This window comes from Mytilus galloprovincialis, chromosome 1 (assembly GCF_965363235.1).
Source record: "Mytilus galloprovincialis chromosome 1, xbMytGall1.hap1.1, whole genome shotgun sequence".
NCBI lineage: Eukaryota > Metazoa > Mollusca > Bivalvia > Mytilida > Mytilidae > Mytilus > Mytilus galloprovincialis.
In genome coordinates, this window is record NC_134838.1 from 71889745 (window position 1) to 71914721 (window position 24977).

The 24977-nt window shown below is 31.4% G+C and overlaps 1 protein-coding gene and 1 long non-coding RNA gene across 2 annotated transcripts in view; one reads left to right on the forward strand and one right to left on the reverse strand.

The window, feature by feature from the left end:
- The first annotated feature begins 431 nt into the window (after positions 1-431).
- Positions 432-24977, forward strand: part of LOC143075818 (uncharacterized) — a 33580-nt gene continuing 9034 nt past the window's right edge. The window contains exons 1-5 of the mRNA XM_076251726.1: positions 432-471; positions 983-1165; positions 2067-2264; positions 5019-5153; positions 7406-7543. Of these exons, the coding sequence (XP_076107841.1) occupies positions 432-471; positions 983-1165; positions 2067-2264; positions 5019-5153; positions 7406-7543 (694 nt within the window). The remainder of the gene's footprint in view (positions 472-982; positions 1166-2066; positions 2265-5018; positions 5154-7405; positions 7544-24977) is intronic.
- On the reverse strand, positions 13310-17788 carry LOC143083039 (uncharacterized). The gene is made up of 3 exons (XR_012980533.1): positions 17568-17788; positions 14784-14871; positions 13310-14088 (listed from the first exon to the last, which is right to left on the reverse strand). It is a non-coding gene; the product is annotated as an uncharacterized LOC143083039 (long non-coding RNA).

The window sequence follows — 24977 nt, forward strand, 5'->3', positions numbered from 1 at the left end:
CAAAAACACTAAACTTCGAGGCAAATTCAAAAAGGAAGGTCCAAAATCAAAAGGCAAAATCAAAAGTCCAAACACATCAAACGAATGGATAACAACTGTCATATTCCTGACTTGGTGCAGGCATTTTCTAATGTAGAAAATGGTGGATTGAACCTGGTTTTATAGCTAGCTAAACCTCTCACTCGTATGACAGTCGCATCAAATTCCATAACATTGTCAACGAAACGTGAACAAAACAAACATACTCAAAGAGTAAAATGTCAAAAATAGGGGTACAGCAGTCAACATTGTGTTATCATCTTAATCAATATATCAGATAGAAAAAAAAAACCATGAACAATGTCCTTGTATATATCTTGGATGATTATAAATTTAAATTACACACGATCATAAATTATGGCATTACATGCAAACATATCTTTATGTTAACTATGCATATTGTAAACTGTGAATTTATGATGAGTCGTCATAGTAAAGGACAGGATATCTATCTTTATGAAATATTTAAATTACTTTAAATTTGAGTTTACATTTGTTTAGGAGTCAGATTTACATAATATGGTTTAACTTAAATAATTTTGGCACAACCCTTTTGTACATGTATATGTTAATAATTTTTATGCAGTTTAAATTTGTATTGTAAATATAATTGCTATAAATATATTTAAGGAACGTATTCAAAAGTTTGAAAAATAAACATACATATAGCTATAACTTTAAGTTTACAAGTTTATAACAAAATAACATGAATCACATTGATTGGCAAAGAAGAAAAAATTATTATGAATCGGGAGACAAAATCCAGTTAGAACCTCATCCTATAATGATACGAAGTAAAACAGAATATCGGGTATTTGTAAAAAGTTATATCATTAGAGTACAAAAACGTATCATACACAGATTAAGAACCAATGTGTTCAAACAAACAATTTTAATCATCAACATAGTTTAAAAAAAAACTTTGCTTGACTTTCAATTTCAGATAATGTGGTTTTCGATAGAACTACAAAACAAAGCTTATCTGGTCTCAGTTCAGCCGCAAATGCATTAACTGATGGAAATATTACTTCCTGTATCAGTATATTATCAACTAGTTCGAATTCATATATACAGATAGGAAATGAATCGTTAATTGTTATAACAGGCGTGTATCTTTTCTTTGAAGGTGAGCTAAACAATGTAATGATAAAATGCATACACACTTTAGATACATCCATAATTGTGTTTTGATTACAGTTGTTTTAACTGAAGGTTGCAGCCTTTCTTGTAGTTTTTTCTTTGTTTGTATAATTTAAACAAAATTCTGAATATTGTGTCGGCATAAATGAATGATATAGTTGGTTTATATAAGTACCAGTTACGGTCGACATTTACTTTGAATTCCCCTGCTTGTAAGTTTAAACTGTTTTATAGACATTCGTTTGACAAGAATTGTTGCAAACAGGTACATTTTCAGTCAATGTAAAATAACACACAATATTAACAGCTCCCCGTGATGTTGATATGAAAATATTATCGTTTTTTAACCTTAAATTTTGTGTCGACCAGCTAATAATTCACCATAATGATTATATTAAATCAAAAATTTGCAACATGTATTTCGAAAGTATATTAATACCCTAAAGCATGGCATAACATGTATGTTTATGAAAAACGTTATAACCATCAAAAGACAAGATACGTCTCAAACCATTCCGTTATTAAAAACTGTCGACAGATATTGTCATTATCAAGAGTATGTGTGATAATGAAATTTAATTTAAAAAGATACAAAAGCTCTTTTTTCTTAACTTGACAGGTTAGTATTATCGAACATGTGCTGCTTGTTGCATAAAAATTAAAATAAGCACCTCCTGTACTGGTACGTGCATTCAACAATGTATATCCTGAACAACTTATCTATAATAAATAAACTAAGCAACACAGGTTTAAGAAAATTATGTTGTCTGTGTATTAAACGGATATACATTTTGTCATTAGGTTTCTACATCCAACTTTGTCTTTGTGTATTCTTATCTTGAACTGTTTTGTGTTATTAATTACTACTTCTAATTTTTAATTTGCAGACACGAGTCCGCCAAACGGTATTCACAAATTGTATTGTTCAAATACTTCTGATTCCTGGGCTGATGGTATAGTGTTATACAATGCAGAGTATCACAACAACGACACCGACGTATTTGCAGTTTGCAAATATATTATTTATATACCACCCATTCTTTACGGAAATTCAAATATTGATCTATGTGAAATAGAAATTGGTGGTAAGAATATAACATTTTTGTATTCAAACCGTAAATGTCATAAATCAGTGGATCCCGCTATGATCAAGGTGAACAAAATGATACCATATTTTATTTTAAACTATGCTAGAACACACCCGCGAAATCGCGGGCATTCAGAGCGTAGTTTAAAGTATGTAAAGTGTTGTTGGAAGAATTTTGTAAAATATTGAATGCCTGGACAATTTCAGCAAAAGTATCATAAGTCATAGGTTATTGGGCACAGGAAAATGGTTTTTTTTTTAATCCCTCCTCCTTTATTTCCGAAATTCCCAATTTTTGGTTTTCTATCAATTTCAATATGAACATACATTTAGTATGTTATGAACATTTAATTAAGGAGCCTGTAATTCAGTGGTTGTTGTTTGTTTATGTGTTACGTATTTGTTTTTCGTTCATTTTTTGTGCATAAATAAGGCCGCTAGTTTTCTGGTTTGAATTGTTTTACATTGTCAGTTCGGGGCCTTTTAAAGCTGAGTATGCCGTATGGGCTTTGTTCGTTGTTGAAGGTCGTACGGTGACCTATAGTTGTTAATTTCTGTGTCCTATTGGTCTCTTGTGGAGAGTTATCTCAACATGGCAATCATACCCCATCTTCTTTTTTTGTGTAATCAATGAATTTTGTAAAAGATTTAATGACTGGAGAATTTCAGAAAATGTATCAAAAGTTCACGTGAATATTTTTAGCGCTTATCTGTATATTATGAACATTCATTACAGTAACTATATAAATATAGTGTATTTACTTTCAATTCTAAGTTTACTAATCGATTCATGGTGGTCATTGGTATAGAATACAGACTCTCTCTATTTAATAAACTCTGTGACCGCCGTAGATAGTAAATTCTAAGTTTACTAATCGGTCCATGGTGGTTATTGATATAGTATACAGACTGTCTCTATTTAATAAACTATGTGACCGCCGTAGATAGTAAACTTGAAAATGATAGCAGATAGAATTCTGAAAATACACTTTATTCTCTGTATATGTATGTTCAAAGTATACAGAAAATCGCAAACCGGAAGTCAAATCTGACTTAAAATTTCGTCCAATGACGGGACAATATCCGGATGCCTTTTTTCTCGTTTTTCTCCCAAAATAACTCAATCTGAATAATCATATAAATGGATGACAAATGCGACTATGCACTGTACCTATAGGACACAGATGCGTGTTGATTAATTTATTGTGGAAAGAAGAGAAGCGACACACAAAATGAGGTCTTCTCGTTTAATAGTATAGAATCTGAATTCAGTAAGAGGGATGAAAACAAATCTAAAGGAAGTCGTGATGAGTAGTTGTTAGCGCATCGAACTTCTAAAAAAAGGTCCCTTGTTCATCTTTGTTCCGGGGAGAAAATTTCATGGATTGAATATTCGTCTCTCTCTTGGCATCATTTGCAAATATGGTCTTGAAAACAACGATTGTCCGTCGTAAGTGGACGATAAATGTCAGACCCGTGTTAAGAGAGAGAAATATATCTTGCATGTAAAATACACCTTGCGGATTTCGAAAAAGAGCAGGATAATGCCTCTACAAGGCAGCACTGGCACTCCCAAAGTGGAAAGGGATAATATAAAAAAAAAGAAAACAACACGTTTATTAATTTCTTACCTTCATCAGGAACGCTCAAAGCCAAACATTTGAAATCCGAGGATGTATAAGTACTGGAACCGTTGAAGAGCTATATGACAAAAATACCTAAAATTGACAGCCAAATTCAGTCTCCTTTGCCTGGGGGAGTTGAAATCTTAGTTTTTTAATAATTTCAAAATTCATTAACGGACAATTTCGGAAACGTTTGATAAATCATGTCAGTACAGAAGTACTGACTATTAAACTGATGATATCCTCGGGGACTGATAGTCCACCAGCAGAGGTATCGACCCAGTGATGTAAAAATATAAAAACAACACGTTTAATAAAGTCATGCGTCCGAAGCGCTTGTCTGGATTTACCTTCATCTATTCGTTGCAATAACTTGTTTCCCAATCTACTATGAATAAATATGTTTAAACAAACATAACTACTTCGGAGATAATCGACAATATTGGGTTAAAATGGAGAACCACAAAGACAAAACTATACATCATCTGACCCCAACAAAACGGGAATTTATATTATGTTTTTTTAGCAGATCCAGGTACACAAGTGACGTATGTCATGTAGTCCGTGACAAGTTTTAATTTCTAAATATAAGTCAAAAAATGATATATCTGTCAAATTCTTGATATTAAATTCGATTGGAAAGATACGTTTACAATTTTAACCATTGTTTTTATTTTTCCTGAGAGAATATTACCTTTTTAGCGGAATGAGAATTCAAAGGTTATTGCTAACACCTGTTCCTTCTTCCAAAAAAAGTTGGTTTATGAAGACAGCTGATTTTTGATGAACAGCATGTCATCCAAACGTACACAGTAACAAATATGTTATCAATCAGAAAATCCAGCATCTTAATAATGTCAGTATCACAGACGTTTTTTGTTTGAGTCATACTGATTATTTACAAAGAACTAGTATTCACTCTCTAAGACAAGATACATGTATCTTCGTTGGCCATAAAGCTGAACTAAACTTTGAAAAGTCAATTCGAGCATACAAAACAAATATAAAATTTAAAAAAAATGCTTATTTGAAAATGCTAAATGCTATATGACTTTTGCGTTTGAACCATCTAAATCAGCGGCAACAAGTTGATGCCAATTATAGGCAATACGACATTTTACTTGCAGGATGTCCTTATGGAAAATATGGAGACAGCTGTAAATTGACTTGTCCCGAAAACTGTATTGGACTATGTGATTTAGATACTGGAAAGTGTTTGTTAGGTTGCACAGTTGGTTGGCGTGGTGAAAAATGTGACAGAGGTAAACGTTTCAGTATTTCTGAATAATGCGAAGTGCAATTTAGTAGACATAGTTGTACTAGTATATCTAAAACTTGGTAATGTCACATTTCATCATCCAATGTTTACTAGTAGCTCTTTATTTTTATATGTTTCTTTAACAACCGTTTATCACATGCATCATTAATTAGTGTTTTTTTCAAAAAAAATAAACATCGAATACATGTACATACTATTATGTGACATTGACCATCTCAACTGTATTGATAATAGTTATCAAAGGTACCAGGATTATAATTTAGTACGCCAGACGTGCGTTTCGTCTACATAAGAGTCATCAGTGACGCTCATATCAAAATATTTATAAAGCCAAACAAGTCCAAAATTGAAGAGCATTGAGGATCCAAAATTCCAAAAAGTTATGCTAAATACGGCACCCTTTGACAGAATCCATATATCATTTTGTAAATACCTTCTTGGTACAATGAAAACCTCATCAAAAATAGGAGTGCGATTGGAACTAGGTAGACTTCCAGTTGACAATTTTATTGCAACCCAATCTATTGTATACCTTGCTAGACTATTGGTAATTTAAACCCATTATTAAAAGAGGCCTTTGAACTTTCAAAATTCCTTTATTTACAAGGTGTATATTCTTGGTATACATATGTTAAAATTGTCTTACTAGACAATAGCCTCCAACTTCGTATAAGTGACCATGGTCTTGAAATAGAAAATGGTCGTTAATGTTTCAAATAAAGAAATACTTGGCGTGAGTATAATTGTATCCTGTCCAGTACTATAGAGAACATTTTAATGAACATTATATTGCATATAAAAAACAATTATCATCAAATGTTCACCTCTTTTTTTACTATTGATCAAGCGTTTAAAACCTTGTACCTCAAGTTTCAAAAATATTCTATAGGGACTCAAATAAAAAAAAAGGTGCATTGAATTACCCACGATATATGTGAAGGACCCAGAAATTGTTTTCTGCAATACAATGTAGGATTAAATACCTACAATTGTCAAATTCAACAGAATATTTTTTCTATTCTTTTTCGTATGTAACCGTCTTAAAATATCTGCAATATATTTACGGGTGAATGTTTAGATGATGAATGCATAAAGCGGTGGAATGGTGACTCATATGATCAAGGTAAAAACAATATTTAAAGTTTCAAAAAATTCTTTAAAGATTTAAAGATATATGGCTTATAAACTGGTATACTGGAGGCGTGTTTTTGCCTACATGAAGCTCATAAGCTTATTATAATAAACAGTTATATTGTGAAACTAACTAACTTTATATTTGCTATGTTGAACGTTTATGTATCCACCAGACATGTAAATTGATACGACAAATACAATAATGTCTTCTTCATATCTTGTCAAACGTCTAGAACTTGACAATTTGTGTGGTTAATGATTTACCTTTACGACATAAAAGAGGATGATGGCTTTCCAATTGTGAACTTTTAAATGTTTCTCTGGCTACATTGACGTAGCGCTGTTTAAAAACCAGGCTTAACTCTCCATTTTCTTCTGAAAATACCTTTACTAAGTAAGGAATATACCAGTTGTTATTTTCATAGATTGATAGCGTTTGAATTTGTCAGTTTTTATAAAAGTCCCCATTTGCAATTTTCTTGCAGTTCTGTATTTTTGTTATACTTCTTTAATTGAGTAATTATCTTACATGCTCCTATATAGGAGATCTTGGATATCATATACGGTTAGCTATTACATGAGTACTATAACGGTTTTAACTAGTGGAGCAGAATAGGATTACCAATCCTGAGCATTTGAGATCACCCCCGGTTTCATATGGTAATTATGTTCCCTTGATAAAGGGTCCTAGGGTCAAATTAGTATATGGAAATTTGTTCACTGATCAATGATACTCTTTCTTAATACGAACAACCCATGTAATATTTACCCTTTTTATTTAATCCAAACATTGTTATTAGTTAGATATAAGCTAGGTAAGGGTTCAATATTAATTGGATGTTTAAAATATCATGGCTAAGTAAAAATGTTTCAGCATCTTCTCTTAAATGTATGTTTTATTTGTACCAATACATTTTAAAGCATTATTACTTCATAAGCATGATAAAGTAGTTTAAATAGCAACGAAAATATAAGGTAAAAATCCTACAATACACAACATAGAATATTAAAGACTGAGCATTACTAAACATAACAAAAACTCGGGGTGGTGGATGTGATCATTGATTCACCGTTCAGCATATGTTTGTTTATATTTTTCAGAATGTGCATCTGGCTATTTTGGTTTCAACTGCGCCTACTTATGTGAGACTTGTTTAAATCAATCTTGTGATATATTTGAAGGGAATTGCAGAGTCGGTTGTAACCACGAGTATAGTGGTCGTAAGTGCGACACACCAGGTAACTCACATAATAAGTTTATTGTAGGCGTAATTGTTGTAGTCAGTTATTACCAATGTTACTTCAACTGATCGGGCGGAGCTAGGTTTTAATTTGCATAAGGACAGTCTATTTGAAGAAGTGTGTGATAAGGATGATTACTGTTATAATTATTACTGATTTCTAATCACATATCAGTGTCATCAAAGGAATTACTGGACACTTCATTGATGAGTTTATCTAATACACCTATATATAGATGGACTGGTTTATTATGAGCGAACCGATTAAACTCCGCCCAGTCAAGTGAAATAAATCGAGTAATATATTATTGTTGATTATTGGAAAACCTAGCTTCGGCTTTAAATGGGAATAATTTGAAATCGTTCATAAAAAAATAAATAATATTGAATCGTTTAACCAATATGTATCTAGGTCATTTGTATGCACACTGAAATGTAAATGATGTACATATATTGACAACCTGAGTTGAATACAAATAAAATAAAAATTGACCACAATAATTGAAAATAATCCTCTTCGCGTTGCCTTCTAATTATATATTAACCCAACTGTTTGAGTTACACAATCGCAAAGTATTTCTATTGTATGAAATAAGTTCTTCTGTAAATTTAATTTCCAATTTTAGTTAAATATGGTGAAATATAAATTCTCTTTTTTATATTCATAGCATCATTCCTCATGAATTTGACAAAATGTATTTACATTCATCTATCGTCATATTGAATAATGGGTGATGTTTGCCTCATGTGTGTGTGTGAAAGGACATACAAATCAAATGTTATTCCGTAGTTTTAATGGATTATATTTAAATGCTTAGTTTTTTTCATAATATAAACGTTCAATATATACTAGCCAACAAGAGTAACGATACACAAGTTTGAATTTTGATTTATTATAAAATACAACAAATAGGAAAACAAAAACAATCCAATTCAAAACATTCATGTGTGGAGAGCGAATGCATCTGAATAAAAGAATCTGACAAAATTTGAAAGTGAGAAAATATCGTGGCATGTAACACATTTATTTTGCGGAAAATATTAAGAGAAAAAGTCGACATTTAATTTCTAAGATGAAAACTAAGTAATTCAAATATCTGCAAAGGCAGTTAAACTGTTAAGCAGACTATGTTTAAGTTTGATTTTTAAGTCCTAATATCTTTTTTTTTAGTTTTGGGGTGAAAATACGTGTCTGAAATTCTGTGAAAGTACTTTTATACGTGGGTTTATTTTCGTGGTATGAGCAAACGTTACATGTTCGTGGGTCCTTAACCCTTTGCCTTTCAGGCATTTTAGACCTTTACTTATCGAAAAGACATTATCGAAGTTTAAATGAATACTGCATTCGCATCAATGGTCATACACATGCCATGTTGGGCTCAAATGAAAGATAATTAGTAAAATATTTCAGAAAATTAAGTTTAAAGATAATTCGTCATTTTTTGGTCACGTGGTATATTTTCAAAAGTCACGTGACTGTTGGGGGAAAAGTGAAAAAATACGAAATCCTTGGGCAAAAAGTCATGCAAAGACATATTGGTGGGCTAATAGGGTCAGGTTTTGGTGGAAACACAATGCCTCGAGTCTGTTGAAGCCATAAAGTTATCATAGTGGCATGAATAGACGCATAATGTGCTATAGGCCTTGAAATATAGATGTCCGTAACATTCAAAATAACTGATTATAGACACCATTTTTGTCCGATTTCAAACTTGGACCCTAGTTATTTGTCTAATTCGTTTTTAATCAATCAGCAACCTAAACTTTGTTTATAAGTGAAAATTCATTGAATTACCAATGCTAACTTGATCTTGGACACCCTTGACCGAGCCCGATGGAGCAAAGGGGGTAAAGAAGGGGGGGGGGGATTTGGCACACACATTCTTTAAAAAAAGAATTCGTAGGTTTTCTTTTTGAAATTGAAAGTAAAGTTAAGTTAAGTTAAGTTAAGTTACAGTTAAGTTAAGTTAAGTTACATTTAATATAGGAAATTATTTTTCCAACTCCGGCAGTGAGATTCGAACTCTCAATCTTAGCGCCTTGTTAAGTTAAGTTACATTTAATATAGGAAATTATTTTTCCAACTCCGGCAGTGATATTCGAACTCTCAATCTTAGCGCCTTGGAATAGATCATCGTACCCCTGCGCCACTGACATTGTAATGAATTTATTGAAATTTAAGTACATTTGTACTTAAGTCTACTACTACGGAAGAAATTTGAAAAAAATAAATAATATAAAGATTCTCACCCAGTTTGTTTTCCTTTTGGAATTATGTGATCAGATGATAATTTTTTGTTGCCAAATGCATGATTTTTACGCAAATCTAGGACGAATCCACTCTTTAAAATGTCATTTTTTCATTGAAATATACATGTTCCTTTATTCAAACAAAAGTGTTTTCAACTTTATCATACCGCAACACTTACGAAACCATGTTTTGTTACATCTATTTCAGCTTTGCCAAAAAAAATTAGAATATTTTAATGGTTTTTGTCTCTTTTCTCATAATATCTCTTAGAAATGCCTTCGGATTTTTAGCGCATTTCAAGTTTGTGATTGCGCTTCTACTTTAAAAATTACATTTGCAACTAGAGTACAAGCTTGAACTATTAGTTTAATAATATTCTTCAAAAACTCACTGCACAGTTATTGAGAAAAGTCATAAATCCTCTTAAAAGAGCAGTTTTCTTTGCCCTTCTTTTTGAGAACATTCCTCAAAATTCGAAGAAAAATAAATGGTTTTTACAGAAGAATTACACATCAGTAAGAGGCGACTTGTTTATTAACTAATAATGATAGAGGTTTGCTGCACATTAAATCGCATTGCTGCTTATCTGAGGATTAATTTGAGCCCTTAACCACACCTGTACGTCAGCAAATGGCGATGGAACAAGTCTAAATGCCCCCAAAAAATCTTGAAATTGGCTTCACCGGTAAGCTGTACCGGTGTGAATGGGAAGGGGTTAAATTCGTGGTTTTCCGAAAGAAATAAATCGAGTAAAGAATTTCAAACAGCAGGAATAAATAGTCTTCATAATGATCCTATGCTGTTTTATTACGATTTTATGAAATTGGAAAATAAGGTGTTTTTTAATAAAATAAATTAAATGCTTTCGAAAAATGCTATTGTGATTCATATGTGACAAATTGTCCTGATTGTAGAAAATTGCAAAGTAAACATTAGGTTTGTTGCACAGGTGTAATCCGAATTGATGACACTAATTACCTTAATATAGCAGAATGAACAGATTATAAACTTGCCACTTTAAGAAAACAATTACATAAGCACATGCATACATGTACATGTATTTTAAATAGTAGCATTAATACTAATTATTGCTACGTTGTGCATTTTTCCTTTGATCTTTTTTTCATATCATGCTACTCGTTTGAGATGGAAAATTATCGCTAGAAATTAAGGAGGCACATGGCGTTGCTAACAACATTGACATGAAATTGACAATGTCGTCATAGGTAAAATAAGCGATAAACAGATTATCATTGGTCATCGCTAATCTGTAATTCAAACACGACATTATTATTTTCCGTAGGAGAATTTTGAGTAGATAAAATGACCACTTCACCATACATTATCATTACCGGAAATCTGACTTTCATCGACCAAAACATATTATTTATGAGAATTAAAAGGTTCGCAGTCGTACAGTAAATGTGTTTTAACATAACATGCCATTGTGTAAAAGCCTGTCTGCAGTTGTATATAAAACAAAATAGTTCATAGTGCGTTTGGCGATATTTAATACATGTTCTTTTTTAATGTCTTAACATGTCTATACGTTGGATACTTAATTCATTCTAAGTATTTTCACAGTAACAGACATTTCAATAAAGAAAATCTCTTATTTGCCTTTTATCAATATGGTTTTGATAAACAAAACAAAAACAAACAAAACAAAAAAACAATAGCCCTTTGAAAATATAAGACCAGTTAGTCAGTGTTCCAATTTTATTATATGAGGAAAATACATGTCAACGTATTGTTTCTTTTGTTGACTAGTATAGTTAAATTATTACAAATTGAGTATACAAAAATCAACGAGACAAGTTTTAACAAGCAAAAATTTAAACACAACAATTACTATTTTAAAAAAGTTATTAAAAAATCTTTAGCAGTCAAAGTCATTCTCACCGAATTTTCTCAAATTCACATATTTGATTTATACTATACTAAAATGTATATCCAAATTATAAAAGGTATAACACAAACTATATACAGTTCAGGATATCAATGATATGTATCAGCATTTCGTGTGTATTGTAGTCTATACGCCATCTAATTAATCATCGAGATGACTTCCGAAGGCTGCCGCCGGCTATTTAACCCGATTGCAGCACAAATATAGATATATATTGATAGCGAACTCGTTCAATTAAATTTTTCTAGGTCTGTTTGATTTCATATTTTTTTTATATTAAAAATATATGTTAATCATTATTGTGCCAGTATGAGAACGATTATTTTGTTGATCAAATCAATCAAATGGTTCACCCTTGTTTTAATTTCAATGTTAAAACTCATATCCGTTAAATAACCGAACATGCCAATTCATGTGCAGCCCATCTTTAGCAAAGGGGTTCAATTGAAATGATTATTACTGATTCACGGAGGTCGAATTTGTCACTTGCACTTGCCTAATTTACCAACTATGTTTCTATGTTAATTTTGACAAAATTACTGTTTTGTTATTCTCATAGGATTTTGTCTAATGCTTTGTCCGTTTCTGTGTGTGTTACATTTTAATGTTGTGTCGTTGTTCTCCTCTTATATTTAATGCGTTTCCCTCAGTTTTATTTTGTTGCCCCGATTTTGTTTTTTGTCCATGGATTTATGAGTTTTGAACAGCGGTATACTATTATTGCCTTTATTCATTAATGTTTGAACAAAAGCAATCATCTTTTATTCGTTTTTTTTTATCTCGTACCTAATACGCATTTAATCGACAGGCAAAAGTAATCAAATTATTCCACAAATGATTTTAAACGGCAGATAAGCCATTCTCTTTCTTTCTAAACAATTACTACATACACAATGTAACTATATAACAGTCTCCGGGACAAGTTTGCAATTCCGCTGAGTGCAAAAGTTGTCACCTTAATTTTTGGAGTTAAGTCAAAACAAAGTTGATAACTTGGTTGGTATTGGTTCCCTGATATTTGTCCTAAAAATTTTTGGATCTAGCACCACTGTTGAAAAAGTTATGCCCCTTTTTTCAACAATTTCCTCAGAGGAAAAGTACTTTTCCTCAAGGGAAATCAAATTTCCCTGAAGGAAAAAGATTTTTCCTCAAGGGAAATTGTTTTTCCTCAAGGGAAAAAGATTTCCCTTAGGGAATTTGCTGCATAATTATTTCCTTTGAGGAAATTCTATTTCCTTAGAGCTTTTTTAGAGGAAATTCTTTTTCCTTAGAGGAAATTCTTTTTCCTTTGAGGAAATTTGCAGCTTCAAATTTTCCTTGGAGGAAATACTTTTTCCTGTGAGGAAATTTGTAGCTTCAAATTTTCCTTAAAGGAAATACTTTTTCCTGTGAGGAAATTTTTGACAAACACTTTTCCTTGGAGGAAAATTCAAGACAACAAATTTCCTCTAGGGAAATCATTGTTCTTCAAATTTCCTCTAAGGAAATTTCTGAAGATCAAATTTCCCTTAAGGAAATGTTTTCCCTTATTTTTACTTGTTGAACATTTCTTCACTACACCATGTATACAAACAGTATGAATATAATAATAACAAGACTGTATAATTGATGCAAATGATATTTAAAACTTTAATAAATGTTTGACTCAACATTTTAATGACATTGAAAATAATACAGTCTGACTGTTTAGATCTAGGTATTGTTTATACTTTTTTTTATAAATTTAACTTTGATTTATAATTTTTTTTGGAGCAAATGCTTCTATTTTCTTTGTAATTGTTTCAATGCGATACATTAATAAGCAACCAATTTGAATGTCATACCATTTGTGGTGTTCTAAAGAATTTGTTTATATATTTGCAGATTAAATAATAAAATAAACACTTTTCGTGTTATTTTAAATTAGAATTTCTTCTGTTTCAGCTTGTGTACAGTTATTCAATCCACTACGTAAGAATTCAGTGAATACATTTTTCCATTCACTAAACAATTCCCTTCAATTCTAAGAGAAATAATTTTTGCAAATTGTTCTTCAATGATCTTCTTCTGTATATTTGATATGAGGGAGCGATGTAAATGAGTGGATAAAACTGGTGTTCCTTTTTTCAACAACAAAATAGTATTTGTTCAGCATTCTCCTTTCTTTTGATTAAGATATGTTGTTGCTTTTATGCAATAGTGTTTTTGTGTATCTATGATAGAACTCCATTTTGTTTATGGTCATTATCATGTGATAATGTTGAAATTTCCTATTTCTTTTTTGCAGGAAAGCACACATTCCATTTCAAATTAATCCAATTATGCACTATGTAAATAAATTTCAACTATAAGTTTCCTCTTCAGTAATGACCTATTGATCATGAAAACCAAGATGTCTGATCACCTATAAATACACAAAATAAACAAATAAAATGTTATAAATGGAGAGAGAAACAGCAATAAATGTTTTTCATGTGTATCTTTCCTTATTAAAATACATTAAGTAAACTTGAACTCGAGAAAAATAAATAACTGCGATGTAGACTAGAAAGTATAAAATGCCAAATAAAGTATTCACGAAAAATTAGTTGATTTACAGAAGTCAAGTCCCTGTTTGCAGGAAATTTACATCATTGGTTGTCTGGTGGAGAGTTGTCTTATTGGCAATCATACCACATCTTATTTTTATATAACCTTGCCATATTCCTATTGTGCCTGTCCAAAGTTCAGAGCCTGTAGCTTTTGTCAGTTAAGTCTGACACTAAAATTTAGTGGTTGTTGTTGTTGTTGTTTCATACCGGTCATATTTATTTTTTGTAATTTATTTTGTTATAAACTAGGCAATTACCATCATTAGTTTTACAGTTTGGATTGTTTCAATGTTTCATCTTTAGGTCTTTTATAGCTGCCTACTTTGACTATAGTATAGGGTATGAATTTTCTCATTATTGAAGGTCGTAACAGGCCTACAATTGCTTTCTCAAAACCATGATAGTTTTCATATTTAATATACCACATCTTTTAATTTTTATAGTAATCATGATACTAGTAATCATCTTTCAAGTTCAATAACTTTTTTAAAATTAAAAGGTGCCTTACCATTTAGGTTTAGTTGGCTTCTGCAAATTTTACATTGCCTATCATTTCTGCTGTATATAATTTCTCTGTATCTTCTATAGTTCTTGTCCTATACATAAAAGAGTAAAAGTTGAATGACATCTTGCATCAATATTTTTTTCTGTTTAATGTACATTATGTATTACTATATTAATGTGTGTTTAATAAAAATCTTAACCATGAGTGCTTGATAAGCTTCTTGCCCTTATAGCTGGTCTTTAAGCTTTAAATGAATTTTAATGATCGACTAAAAAACTATGAGCACTGTGCAAATAAGACCCCTGCCCTCCAAAAAAAAAAAAACATGCACAAACAGTGGTATTTATTGACATAAAAGATGTATATAATTTGGCTCCATTTATAGATATATATCTCAAGTGACTATAAGTTTAAGGCTGTGATTTTTTTAACAAATCCATAAATTTCTAAAACCTTTCAAAGTTTTTGAAAATGGACAATTTTAAAATAACTTTGCAACAACTAAAGTTCCTTAACTCTGCATCTTATAAAAAAATATACATGATAAATAGGGAATGATACTCCAGCTTGCATATTATTCAAAGTTTTAAAGGAATATAACTGAAGAACGGTAAAAGTTTTACTACCAAAATTTGAAATTGATCTGATTAAAATTGTGATAAAAAGTATTTTTTTAAAGTTTAATAAAATTTGGTTGAGGGAAACTTAAGTTAGAAGGCCGAAACATTTTTTTTACATTTTTAAAGAACATATCTATAGAATTTAGTAATAGAGACACTACCAAAATTCAAACTTAATCTGTATTTTGTGATGATAAGCATTGTGTATTGATTTCATAACATTTGGTTGAGACAAACTAAATTTTAGAGAACAGGAAACCAAAAATTCAGCATATTTTCCCCATTTCTAAAGGGGCATAACTCTGATACTCTAGTACAGTAACACTGACATCACCAAAATTCAAACTTGATATGAGAATTGTGATAACAAGCTTTTGTAAAAGTTTAATTGAATTTGGTTGAGGCAAACTAAAGTACTGTAAGAGAACAAAAAACAACTTTGGGACAGACGGACAAACGATCTGACAAGTGTTAAACATTATGCCCCCTCCACTTTGGGTCATAACAATAAAAAGGGAGTTTGTCAAGATATAAAAACAATTCACCAAAGTTTCATAAAAATTTGTGAAAGCATTCTTGAGACTATCCTAATCCCAAGTCATGATAGTACAATGACATAAATCAGATTTTTTTTTAAATTAAAAGGAAAATTATCATGTTTATGTTATACAAAAATAATTCACCAAGTTTCATGAAAATTGCTCAAAGCATTATTAATAGTATACGTACTGGAAAAATCCCCGCTTTTATGAATAAAATCCCTAACTTTAAATTAAAAATTTAAAATCCCTAAAAATTAAAAAGGAGCTTAATTATCATGATAATATCAATAGATAATTCACCAAAGTATTATGAAAATTGTATGATTAATGTATTCTAATTCCAAGACTATCTAAGACATGGTTTGTTTGAATTAAAAAAGTTGGAATAAAGTACCTGCTAGAATTCAGGAGAATTAGACCAAATCAGGCTATCTTCTAGATTATCAGACAATTGACTGTACATAGAAAAGGAATTTTCTTTTTTCTTTTTTCTTATTTAGCTATTTGTTATCTCTGTCCTTAATATATACTGAACTAAGCCATTTTTTCACATATTTTTTTTGTTTTTTCTCTCTTGTGACTTGTTATTTAACATAACAAAAAAAACCAAAGGCAATGAAAGAGAAACTGACAATGCCAAGGCAAAACATAAGATGCAGAAAAGAAAAACAAAACAAAACACTAAGCAACACCAACATCACCAAAAAACTAGTGTTGAATTCATGTGCTCAGTCAGTCAGTGAGAGTTCGCAGATCCTGACCTACTATATCTATGCTTAAAAACCTAAAAATCATATAGTTCTAAACATATTTTGTAAATTTATACTTGATTAAAATGTTGTCATAAATAGCATAGACACCTCTGAGTTTTGAGAACCACATGTGTTAATTGTGCGAGTATAATCATTGATAATCATGCACAAGATTGACTTTTAAAAGCCTATATATTGAAATTTTCTGAAAATATTGCATGCATTTATTAATATGACCAATTTCAAGAAATGCACAAAGATGTGAGATGATTTATATAATTGTAATTTCAGGAATTTACAGTAAAGGCTTTTATCCTCACTGCATTTTGCACTTTTCCTAATTCAGGAGCCAGAAGTTATGGCCTTTGTGACCTTTGTATGATTTTTATTTTAGTTTCTTTTTTTTATATTGAAGAGTTTAGTATGACGTCCATTATCACTCAACTAGTATACATTTTTGTTTAATGGCAAGCTAAAGCATGCCTCACAGGCACGGATCCAGGGGGGGGGGGCTGAAGGTTGGACATGTTGGAACCCCCTTTCTTTATTGGACGATCAATGCATTTGAATGGGGACATGTAGTTGGACCCCCCCCCCCCCCAAAAAAAAAAAAAAATTGTCCTGGGTTAGGAACCCCTCCTTTATATGACTAGATCCACCCCAGTCTCAGGTTGCGGGATTTTCTCGTTGCAATGAAGACCCATCGGTGACCTATGGCTGTTATCTGCTCTTTGGTCATGTTGTTATCTCTTTGATACATTCCCCATTTCCATTTCCATTTTCTTTTCGGTTCTATTATAAATATTAGAAACGAGTTTGGCGCCTTTACAAAAATATAATTGTCTGTGCTGATAGGGGAGTATGTGTGCATACCAATATTTAAATTTTCTAGGCCTTCTTTTTGAATATTTTGTGCATTTCTTGGTAAAATACTGTCAGACCTCGAGTGCTGTTGTTTTACAAAAACGGTCAAGTAATGTAGGGGAAAGAAACTAACTAAAAAGACCAAAATAAGCCACAACTAATGGGGGTCTCATTGGGGGTTCTGTTCACGGATCCCGCTTAGTTACTACTTATTTTTTTAGATTCTCGCATGATACCATCCCGCGTACACTATGTAAGTGAACAATTCTGCTATTTTTGTAATTTCCCATGTCCCGCTAAACTTCATTTCGCGTTTTCACGGCACAATAATTTGAGGGAGGATAGGACCTTTATCGGGACTGCGGGATCGGGTGTTTTTAAGCTCTGGATTTCGGGATTGACCCTTTCGGGATATGATAATTCTTTTTTCGAATTTCGGGACCTCTGGATTTCGTGTTTTTTAAGCCCGGGATTTCGGGATTTCGTGTTTTTAAGCTCGGGATTTCGGGATCAGTACCCCTCCTACCCTCCCTCATAATTTGACTTTCATGTGTCACGTTTAAAAAAAATACGCCTCGACAATCCCGAGTCCCGCTCAGACCCCCCTTATAGGTACATAATGAATAGTTTACTATGTAGTCAGTAGTCGGGTCAAATACACATGTATACACTTTTAGACGACCTTAGATTCATTTCACAGCGAAAATACTCATTTATGTTGAACATTTTAGATCACTTTACATTTAGATTTTATAACTTTTAAAATAAAGACCATATAGATTTAAGATCATTTAATCGAAAGATTATAATTTGTCAATGCGCAACTGTAACCTGGTACTGATTTTTTTTTTTGCATGCGTTAAGTTTAAAGTGCCGGGAATATATGGGTCATTTTCAAAAAATGTGGATATTTCAGTTGTGAAATAACACTACAAAAAAATTGTCATTTTATTTATTTTCTTTTGTTACATCTTTTGACATCAGACTCGGACTTCTCTTGAACTGAATTTTAATGTGCGTATTGTTATTCTTTTACTTTTCTACATTGGCTAGAGGTATAGGGGGAGGGTTGATATCTCATAAACATGTTTAACCCCGCCGCAATTTTGCGCCTGTCCCAAGTCAGGAGCCTCTGGCCTTTGTTAGTCTTGTATGATTTTAAATTTTAGTTTCTTGTGTATAATTCGGAGTTTAGTATGACGTCCATTATCACTGTACTATTATGCATATTTTAGGGGCCAGCTGAAGGACACCTACGGGTGCGGGAATTCTCGCTACATTGAAGACCCATTGGTTGCCTTCGGCTGTTGTTTGCTCTATGGTCGGGTGGTTGTCGCTTTGACATATTCACCATTTCCTTTCTCAATTTTATCAATTTTCAACTTTAATATATGAAATTGAATAGTTTAACAACAATACAGCCTGAAATAAAAATATGCAATCTTAAATGATACTACAAAAATATTTTAAAAAATAACATAGAAACAAGTATGGGACATATGTCAACTACATAACGGATTTTGTTTCGGTCCCTAATTTTTTTTTAATAATATTTACATTTTGCTTGATATATATTTCCATAAAAATCATCACACTTTTTTCAAAACAGTTAACATGGTTAAAATAACACTTTTTAGAAACATCTTTTAAAGTGAATTTAATTCAGCATTGTCAACTACATAACGCTTTTTGTCAACTACATAACGATTCACTGCGTTATGTAGTTGACTGTTATGTAGTTGACCTATTTGTGGTTTTTTGATGTTTTTCTTGACCCTAATACTACCAGATAAATGGTTTTTATTGAATTAGAGTCAGTATTATAGACTTTGAATGATTTATATAAAAAAAAAATATTTATGCCAAAATTTATCAATGTTTTTGCCGTTACAAAGTTGACATAGAATAAAATTACGGAGTAATTTGTTCTCACCAAAACTAATCTATAAGGAAATGAATCAATGATGTCATCCTGTAACTTTAAGCACGTCATCAGAGGTTGAAGAGTAAGTAGATAGCACTTCCTTAGTTACAAGGGATATAATCAGTTGTTTATTGGCAACATTATTTCATTTGTGTTATGTAGTTGACGTTTTTTTAAGTACGAAATGAAAAGTAAAAAAAAATGCTAATAAAATCTAATAATTCCCTGTATTTGTGTATACATACCTGCAGTGATACCTATATATTTATAATAACAAAAGAAAAATAATAATTTCCGCTGGGTATTAAAACCAGCATTTAAAAAAGATTAGTTTTTCAATTTCGTACAAGCAATTTTGGGGTTTTTGGACCCTTTGAAACCCACTGGAAGCAATTTCTGTAGCTAAATTTCATATTGAATTTGCTGGAACTTGTTACACACACCAAAAACTAAATGGTGTATCTAAAAATTGGATAAAAATATTTACACTTTTTTAGAAATATTGATTGTACAAGAAAATCCACATTTTTTGAAAAAGGCCCATATATAGAAAAGCAAGTTAAACTTCTCCGGCATCTGGACTTTTTAATAAGTCTGTATACCGGACCTCTTCTCTATTTTGGGATTGAAAAAAAATCTAAAGTTAAAAATGCGGTTTTGAGCCTATTTCTTCTTTTTAATTTGGTAACACGTTAAGCCATTAGTGACACTAATATGGTATATTACCAATAATAAGGCCATATATTTCGGTGTGTAGAAATACCGCAAAAGACTTCTTAGTGCACTAAGAAGAAAGTTTTTGCATTAAGGACACTAAAACGATGTTTTAAGATCACAGCGAACATGAATATAAGAGGATATGATTAAATACCTCAAATCTATAAAGTTAGGTATCAATAGATTTTGTAATTTTGAAGTTAAATGACTTTTTAATCAACGCCTGCCACTCGCCACGTGCATGACCAACGGTTTATTGCAGATTCCCGAATCATCATGTTCAATCAACCTAATCCAATAAACAATTGTCTTTTGATCGTTACTTATTGATTAATCAATGGTTGTTAACCTAACGGTTTAGCGTGGTATAAATTCAAGTTTATGAAAGAAAAATAAAAAATAAATTTTGTGTTTTAAAACTTTGCCTTTGTTATATATATTTAGTTTTTAAGGAAATTGCTATGCAAGCTTTTTTTTTATTTAAAGAACCCTATTTTGAGATAAAAATTGAGAAACAAATGCTTTTGATATTTCATTTCCTTACTAACAACACAAGAGTTTACATACTATCATTATTCCTTGAAAGACATTTGAGAGTATGTGGTGTCCATGGGGTTCTTCAAAATCCGATTACAGAAGTAACATATAGAAAAACTCCAAGAGGTAAAATTATATTACGTTTTAAAAAGAGAATTATAGAATAAATCATAACTGTCTTCTATGAACGATAACTTTAAACTGGTGTCAATGCTTTTTTTTTAACAATTCATCTTTATTTCAACAATTGAAGATGAATACCATTTTATTTTATAATGTAATAAGCACTATGGGCAGGCGCGGATCCAGAGCTTGAAGTGGGGGTTTGGGGGAGGGGTTATGTGAAAATGTTTAAAACACTAGAGAAGTTTTCATGTTATACCAAACCAGAGACATATATACACGTATATATGTCTCTGACCAAACCATATGTTTTTCAATAAATGGCACACTTTTTGTTCATCCGGCATATGGTTACTCTAAATAAAATTTTAAGTATTAATTTTATAAGTTTAATTATTTGATTACAGATCGTATCTACCCGTTTTGCAATTGTTGTATCACTCTAAGGGAGGCTAATAAAGATATATATAATAAAATATAGAGATAGCAGCCTTGGATTGTCTTAATTAAATCCTTTGGTCCTCTAATTATCAAGTTACCCTCTGGCCAATGTTATTATGACTTGTGTATATTTAAAGAAGTGTAGCGACAACGTGTCACCCTATTCAGTGCTAGATATTCAAATTATAGTAAAGATAACATTAAAACAAGAAATGGTTAATACAAAAAATATTTTAAGATTTTCAACCGGGGGTGGGAGGGGGGGGCTCGCTTTAACCCCCTAAATCCGCTAATGATGTGGGAAAACTAAATTATTTAGTTAACTTAATCATATGACTCTTAAGCCCGTTCTGCCATTATTAAGAAACGCCAAAGAACGGAAATGTATGATTTTAAGATTTGGAAATAAATGAAATTGGTGTCACAAATGGTATGTCTGCTTGTATTTAAAATATTTTATAAATAGATATAATGCTCATATACATAATTATTAACGGTTGTTTTACTTCGCTTATTTATAGCATTTAACAAATAACTTCGTATTCTTATTTTCGGCATCAAATAAAAATAATGGAATAAATATATAGGAAGTTCCAATCAATAGACAACGTACAGAACAGAGCAATTCGATATTACTTAGGCGTTCACAGATTTGCACCAATTCTAGCACTGTATGGGGATACTGGATGGATACCAAGTCAGTTTCGGCATTGGGTGAACATTATTCGATACTGGAATAGGCTTTTATCGTTTGAAGACGACCGATTAACGAAAGTGGTGTTCAATATGGATTATGATCGTTGCACAAACAATTGGTGTAGTGACACTAAAGATAGTTTCACTAAACTTAATATGTTACATTATTACGAAAGTAGAACAATGGTGGATTTAAAATCTTTTGAACAAATTGTACGAACTTATTACAGTGATATATGGAGAGAGTCCTTGATAAATAAACCAAAGCTACGATCTTACTTAAACTATAAAACAAACTTCGAACTAGAGCACTATGCAAAACTAAATCTTACGAAACACGAGCGATCTGTGCTAGCCCAGTTTAGATGCGGATTATTACCGATCAGAATTGAGACTGGTAGATATATTGGGGAACCAGTAGAAAACAGACTATGCCGATTTTGTAATTCTCAAAATGTTGAAAGTGAGCTACATTTTCTTATAAACTGCACATTTTATAATGATATCAGACAAACTGTTTTTAGCGAGATATTAATGGTGCCTGACTTTACGCAACTAGATGAGCAGGGAAAATTAACATTTCTAATGGTGAACCATCCAAGGAAAATAGCTAAATACTTAGCAGCGTCACTTTTCCGTAGAAAACAAACAGTTTACTCTAGTTAACATTCTTAAACTTTTTCACAAACATTAGTTGAATAATATATGAACTTTTACAATCGTTAATTCTTAATCTATAATTATCTGTATTTAAATTTAAATTGGCAATTGACACGTGATATTAGAACATTTATATTGAACTAACAGTAAAAGGTGACTTATTGGTCCATTGGGCCGGGTGTATTATATATGTAATTATATTTTGTACAAATTTATGCTGATTTACACATGTCACTATAATAAACAATTTACTTACTTACTTACTTACTTTATATTTTAAAAGACAAGGAAAGTGAATTAAAAAATATATACAACAAAAATAAGCGAAAGGAGATGTGGTACGGCTGTCAATGAAACACCTATCCACAAAAGTTAAAAATGAAGAAGATGTCAGAAATAAATTGGTCATAATTTATTTACAGTCTAAAACATCGAAGGGACTAAACATCAACCTATACATATTTATACTTGTAATGCATTTGTATATAAACATCGAATCAGAAATATGTTCCTTTCCTAAACATGTTTAAAAACATTGCTGTGATAGTTATCAAAAGTACCAGGATTATAATTTAGTACGCCAGACGCGCGTTTCGTCTACACAAGACTCATCAGTAACGCTCAAATCGAAATATTGATAAATGGCATAGTTCTTAACATTAGAAAAATGAATGAAGTATTGGCAACTGGACGTTAAGCAACCAAATATCAATCCTCACTTTTCCGTGAAGTGTTCACAATTATTTGTCTTTTTAAAATTAAAAGGATGAAAAATCCCAAACTGAAAAGAGTTGAAAATACGCTATTAATTTAGAAGTAAAAAATATAGCAGACAGAATAAATACGGCAAAAACAAACAAATGAAAAAAAAATAGAGAACAATTTGAAATACCATATACATGTTTAATCAGTATACTAGTAGATTATTCACGGGCCAAGGTTGAGCGAACATGAATTGCTATCGATTATACTAAAGGTGACAATCAACTTTTTGAGGCACGTGTCGAGAAAACATTAGAAAAAATATAATTTAAAATTATGAAAGGAGTAGGTCCTTAGTGCACATTTTTGTTCTTAGTGCACTAAGGAGGTCCTTTGCGGTGTTTCTACGGACCCCATATATTTGAAGCTGTTCAAAATTCTGTACATTATAGGTACGTGTATCAGATCGGACAATAATTTTCATATATATAAAAAGAATTACTGTATAAGTTATCTAGTATGAAATATGTCCACTGGACCGACCGTGTAAGTGCTATATATATTATATCATGTATATAGCCAGTCAAAAAGATGTGGTATGATTGCCAATGAGACAACTATCCACAAAAGACCAAAATGACACAAACATTAACAACTATAGGTCACACAAGGTCGTTAAAAACTTCCATTTGTTGTTGTCCACTGAAAATAAGCTCATAAAAACACGAATCCCCGTTTACTCAATTCCACCTTTATTTGTTAATATTTCTTTATCTTTTTCTTTTGATTTTATCATATCTTTTTTGTGAAATATTTTGTGTGGTCGAACATGAAATTGCCTCCGATGCTACAAAGAAAATTTGTTTAATGTCATCTGTTGCAATATATGCTAAGTACTACACGTAAACAGGATGTTCCCCAGAAAATAAGTTATACACACCCCGATATAACCCCGAGGGTACACGCTACTGTCATATGGAAAATTACTGGGTCACCTGTAAGATGGTAATCAGCCATGCAACTAATTAGGTTACTGACCATGTCACTTCAATTTAAAAAGTTTATCGTTAGATATCAAAATGATAAATTCATTTTAATTAAAAATTTAAGAACTAAAGGATTTATCATTAAAATGAAGTGAAATAATTCAACCAAATCGTATATAGATTATATACATATTTTTTTTTATCTATGCCGGAAAGAATTGAAAAACTGTATTTATAATTTTTTATTTGTTTTATAGAAATCTGTGTAGGTCTCATGAAATGGAACTCACGCAACGCATGCCTGATTAAGATTTATAAATTTATTGAAAAATATAACAAAAATTTAGTTTTGATATTAAATTAAAGTTACCTTTCCGCGCTGTAATTTATTTGATATGACATGAATCAAGCAATTTTTGTTGAGGGATTTATGGGTTTGTCCATACAACGTATAAAAAAAGAAGTGTATGTTATTAGTATTTCACATGCCTTGTTTTCGCCTTGAAGCTCATTATTCAGAGTGTTTCAGACAAGATGATGAAAATAACGTGCAAGATACTTTTTTCGATCATCGTGAAGAGACAATTTTAATTCCCATTCCTCGATGCACTCTACCCCTGTTGAATTGTATAT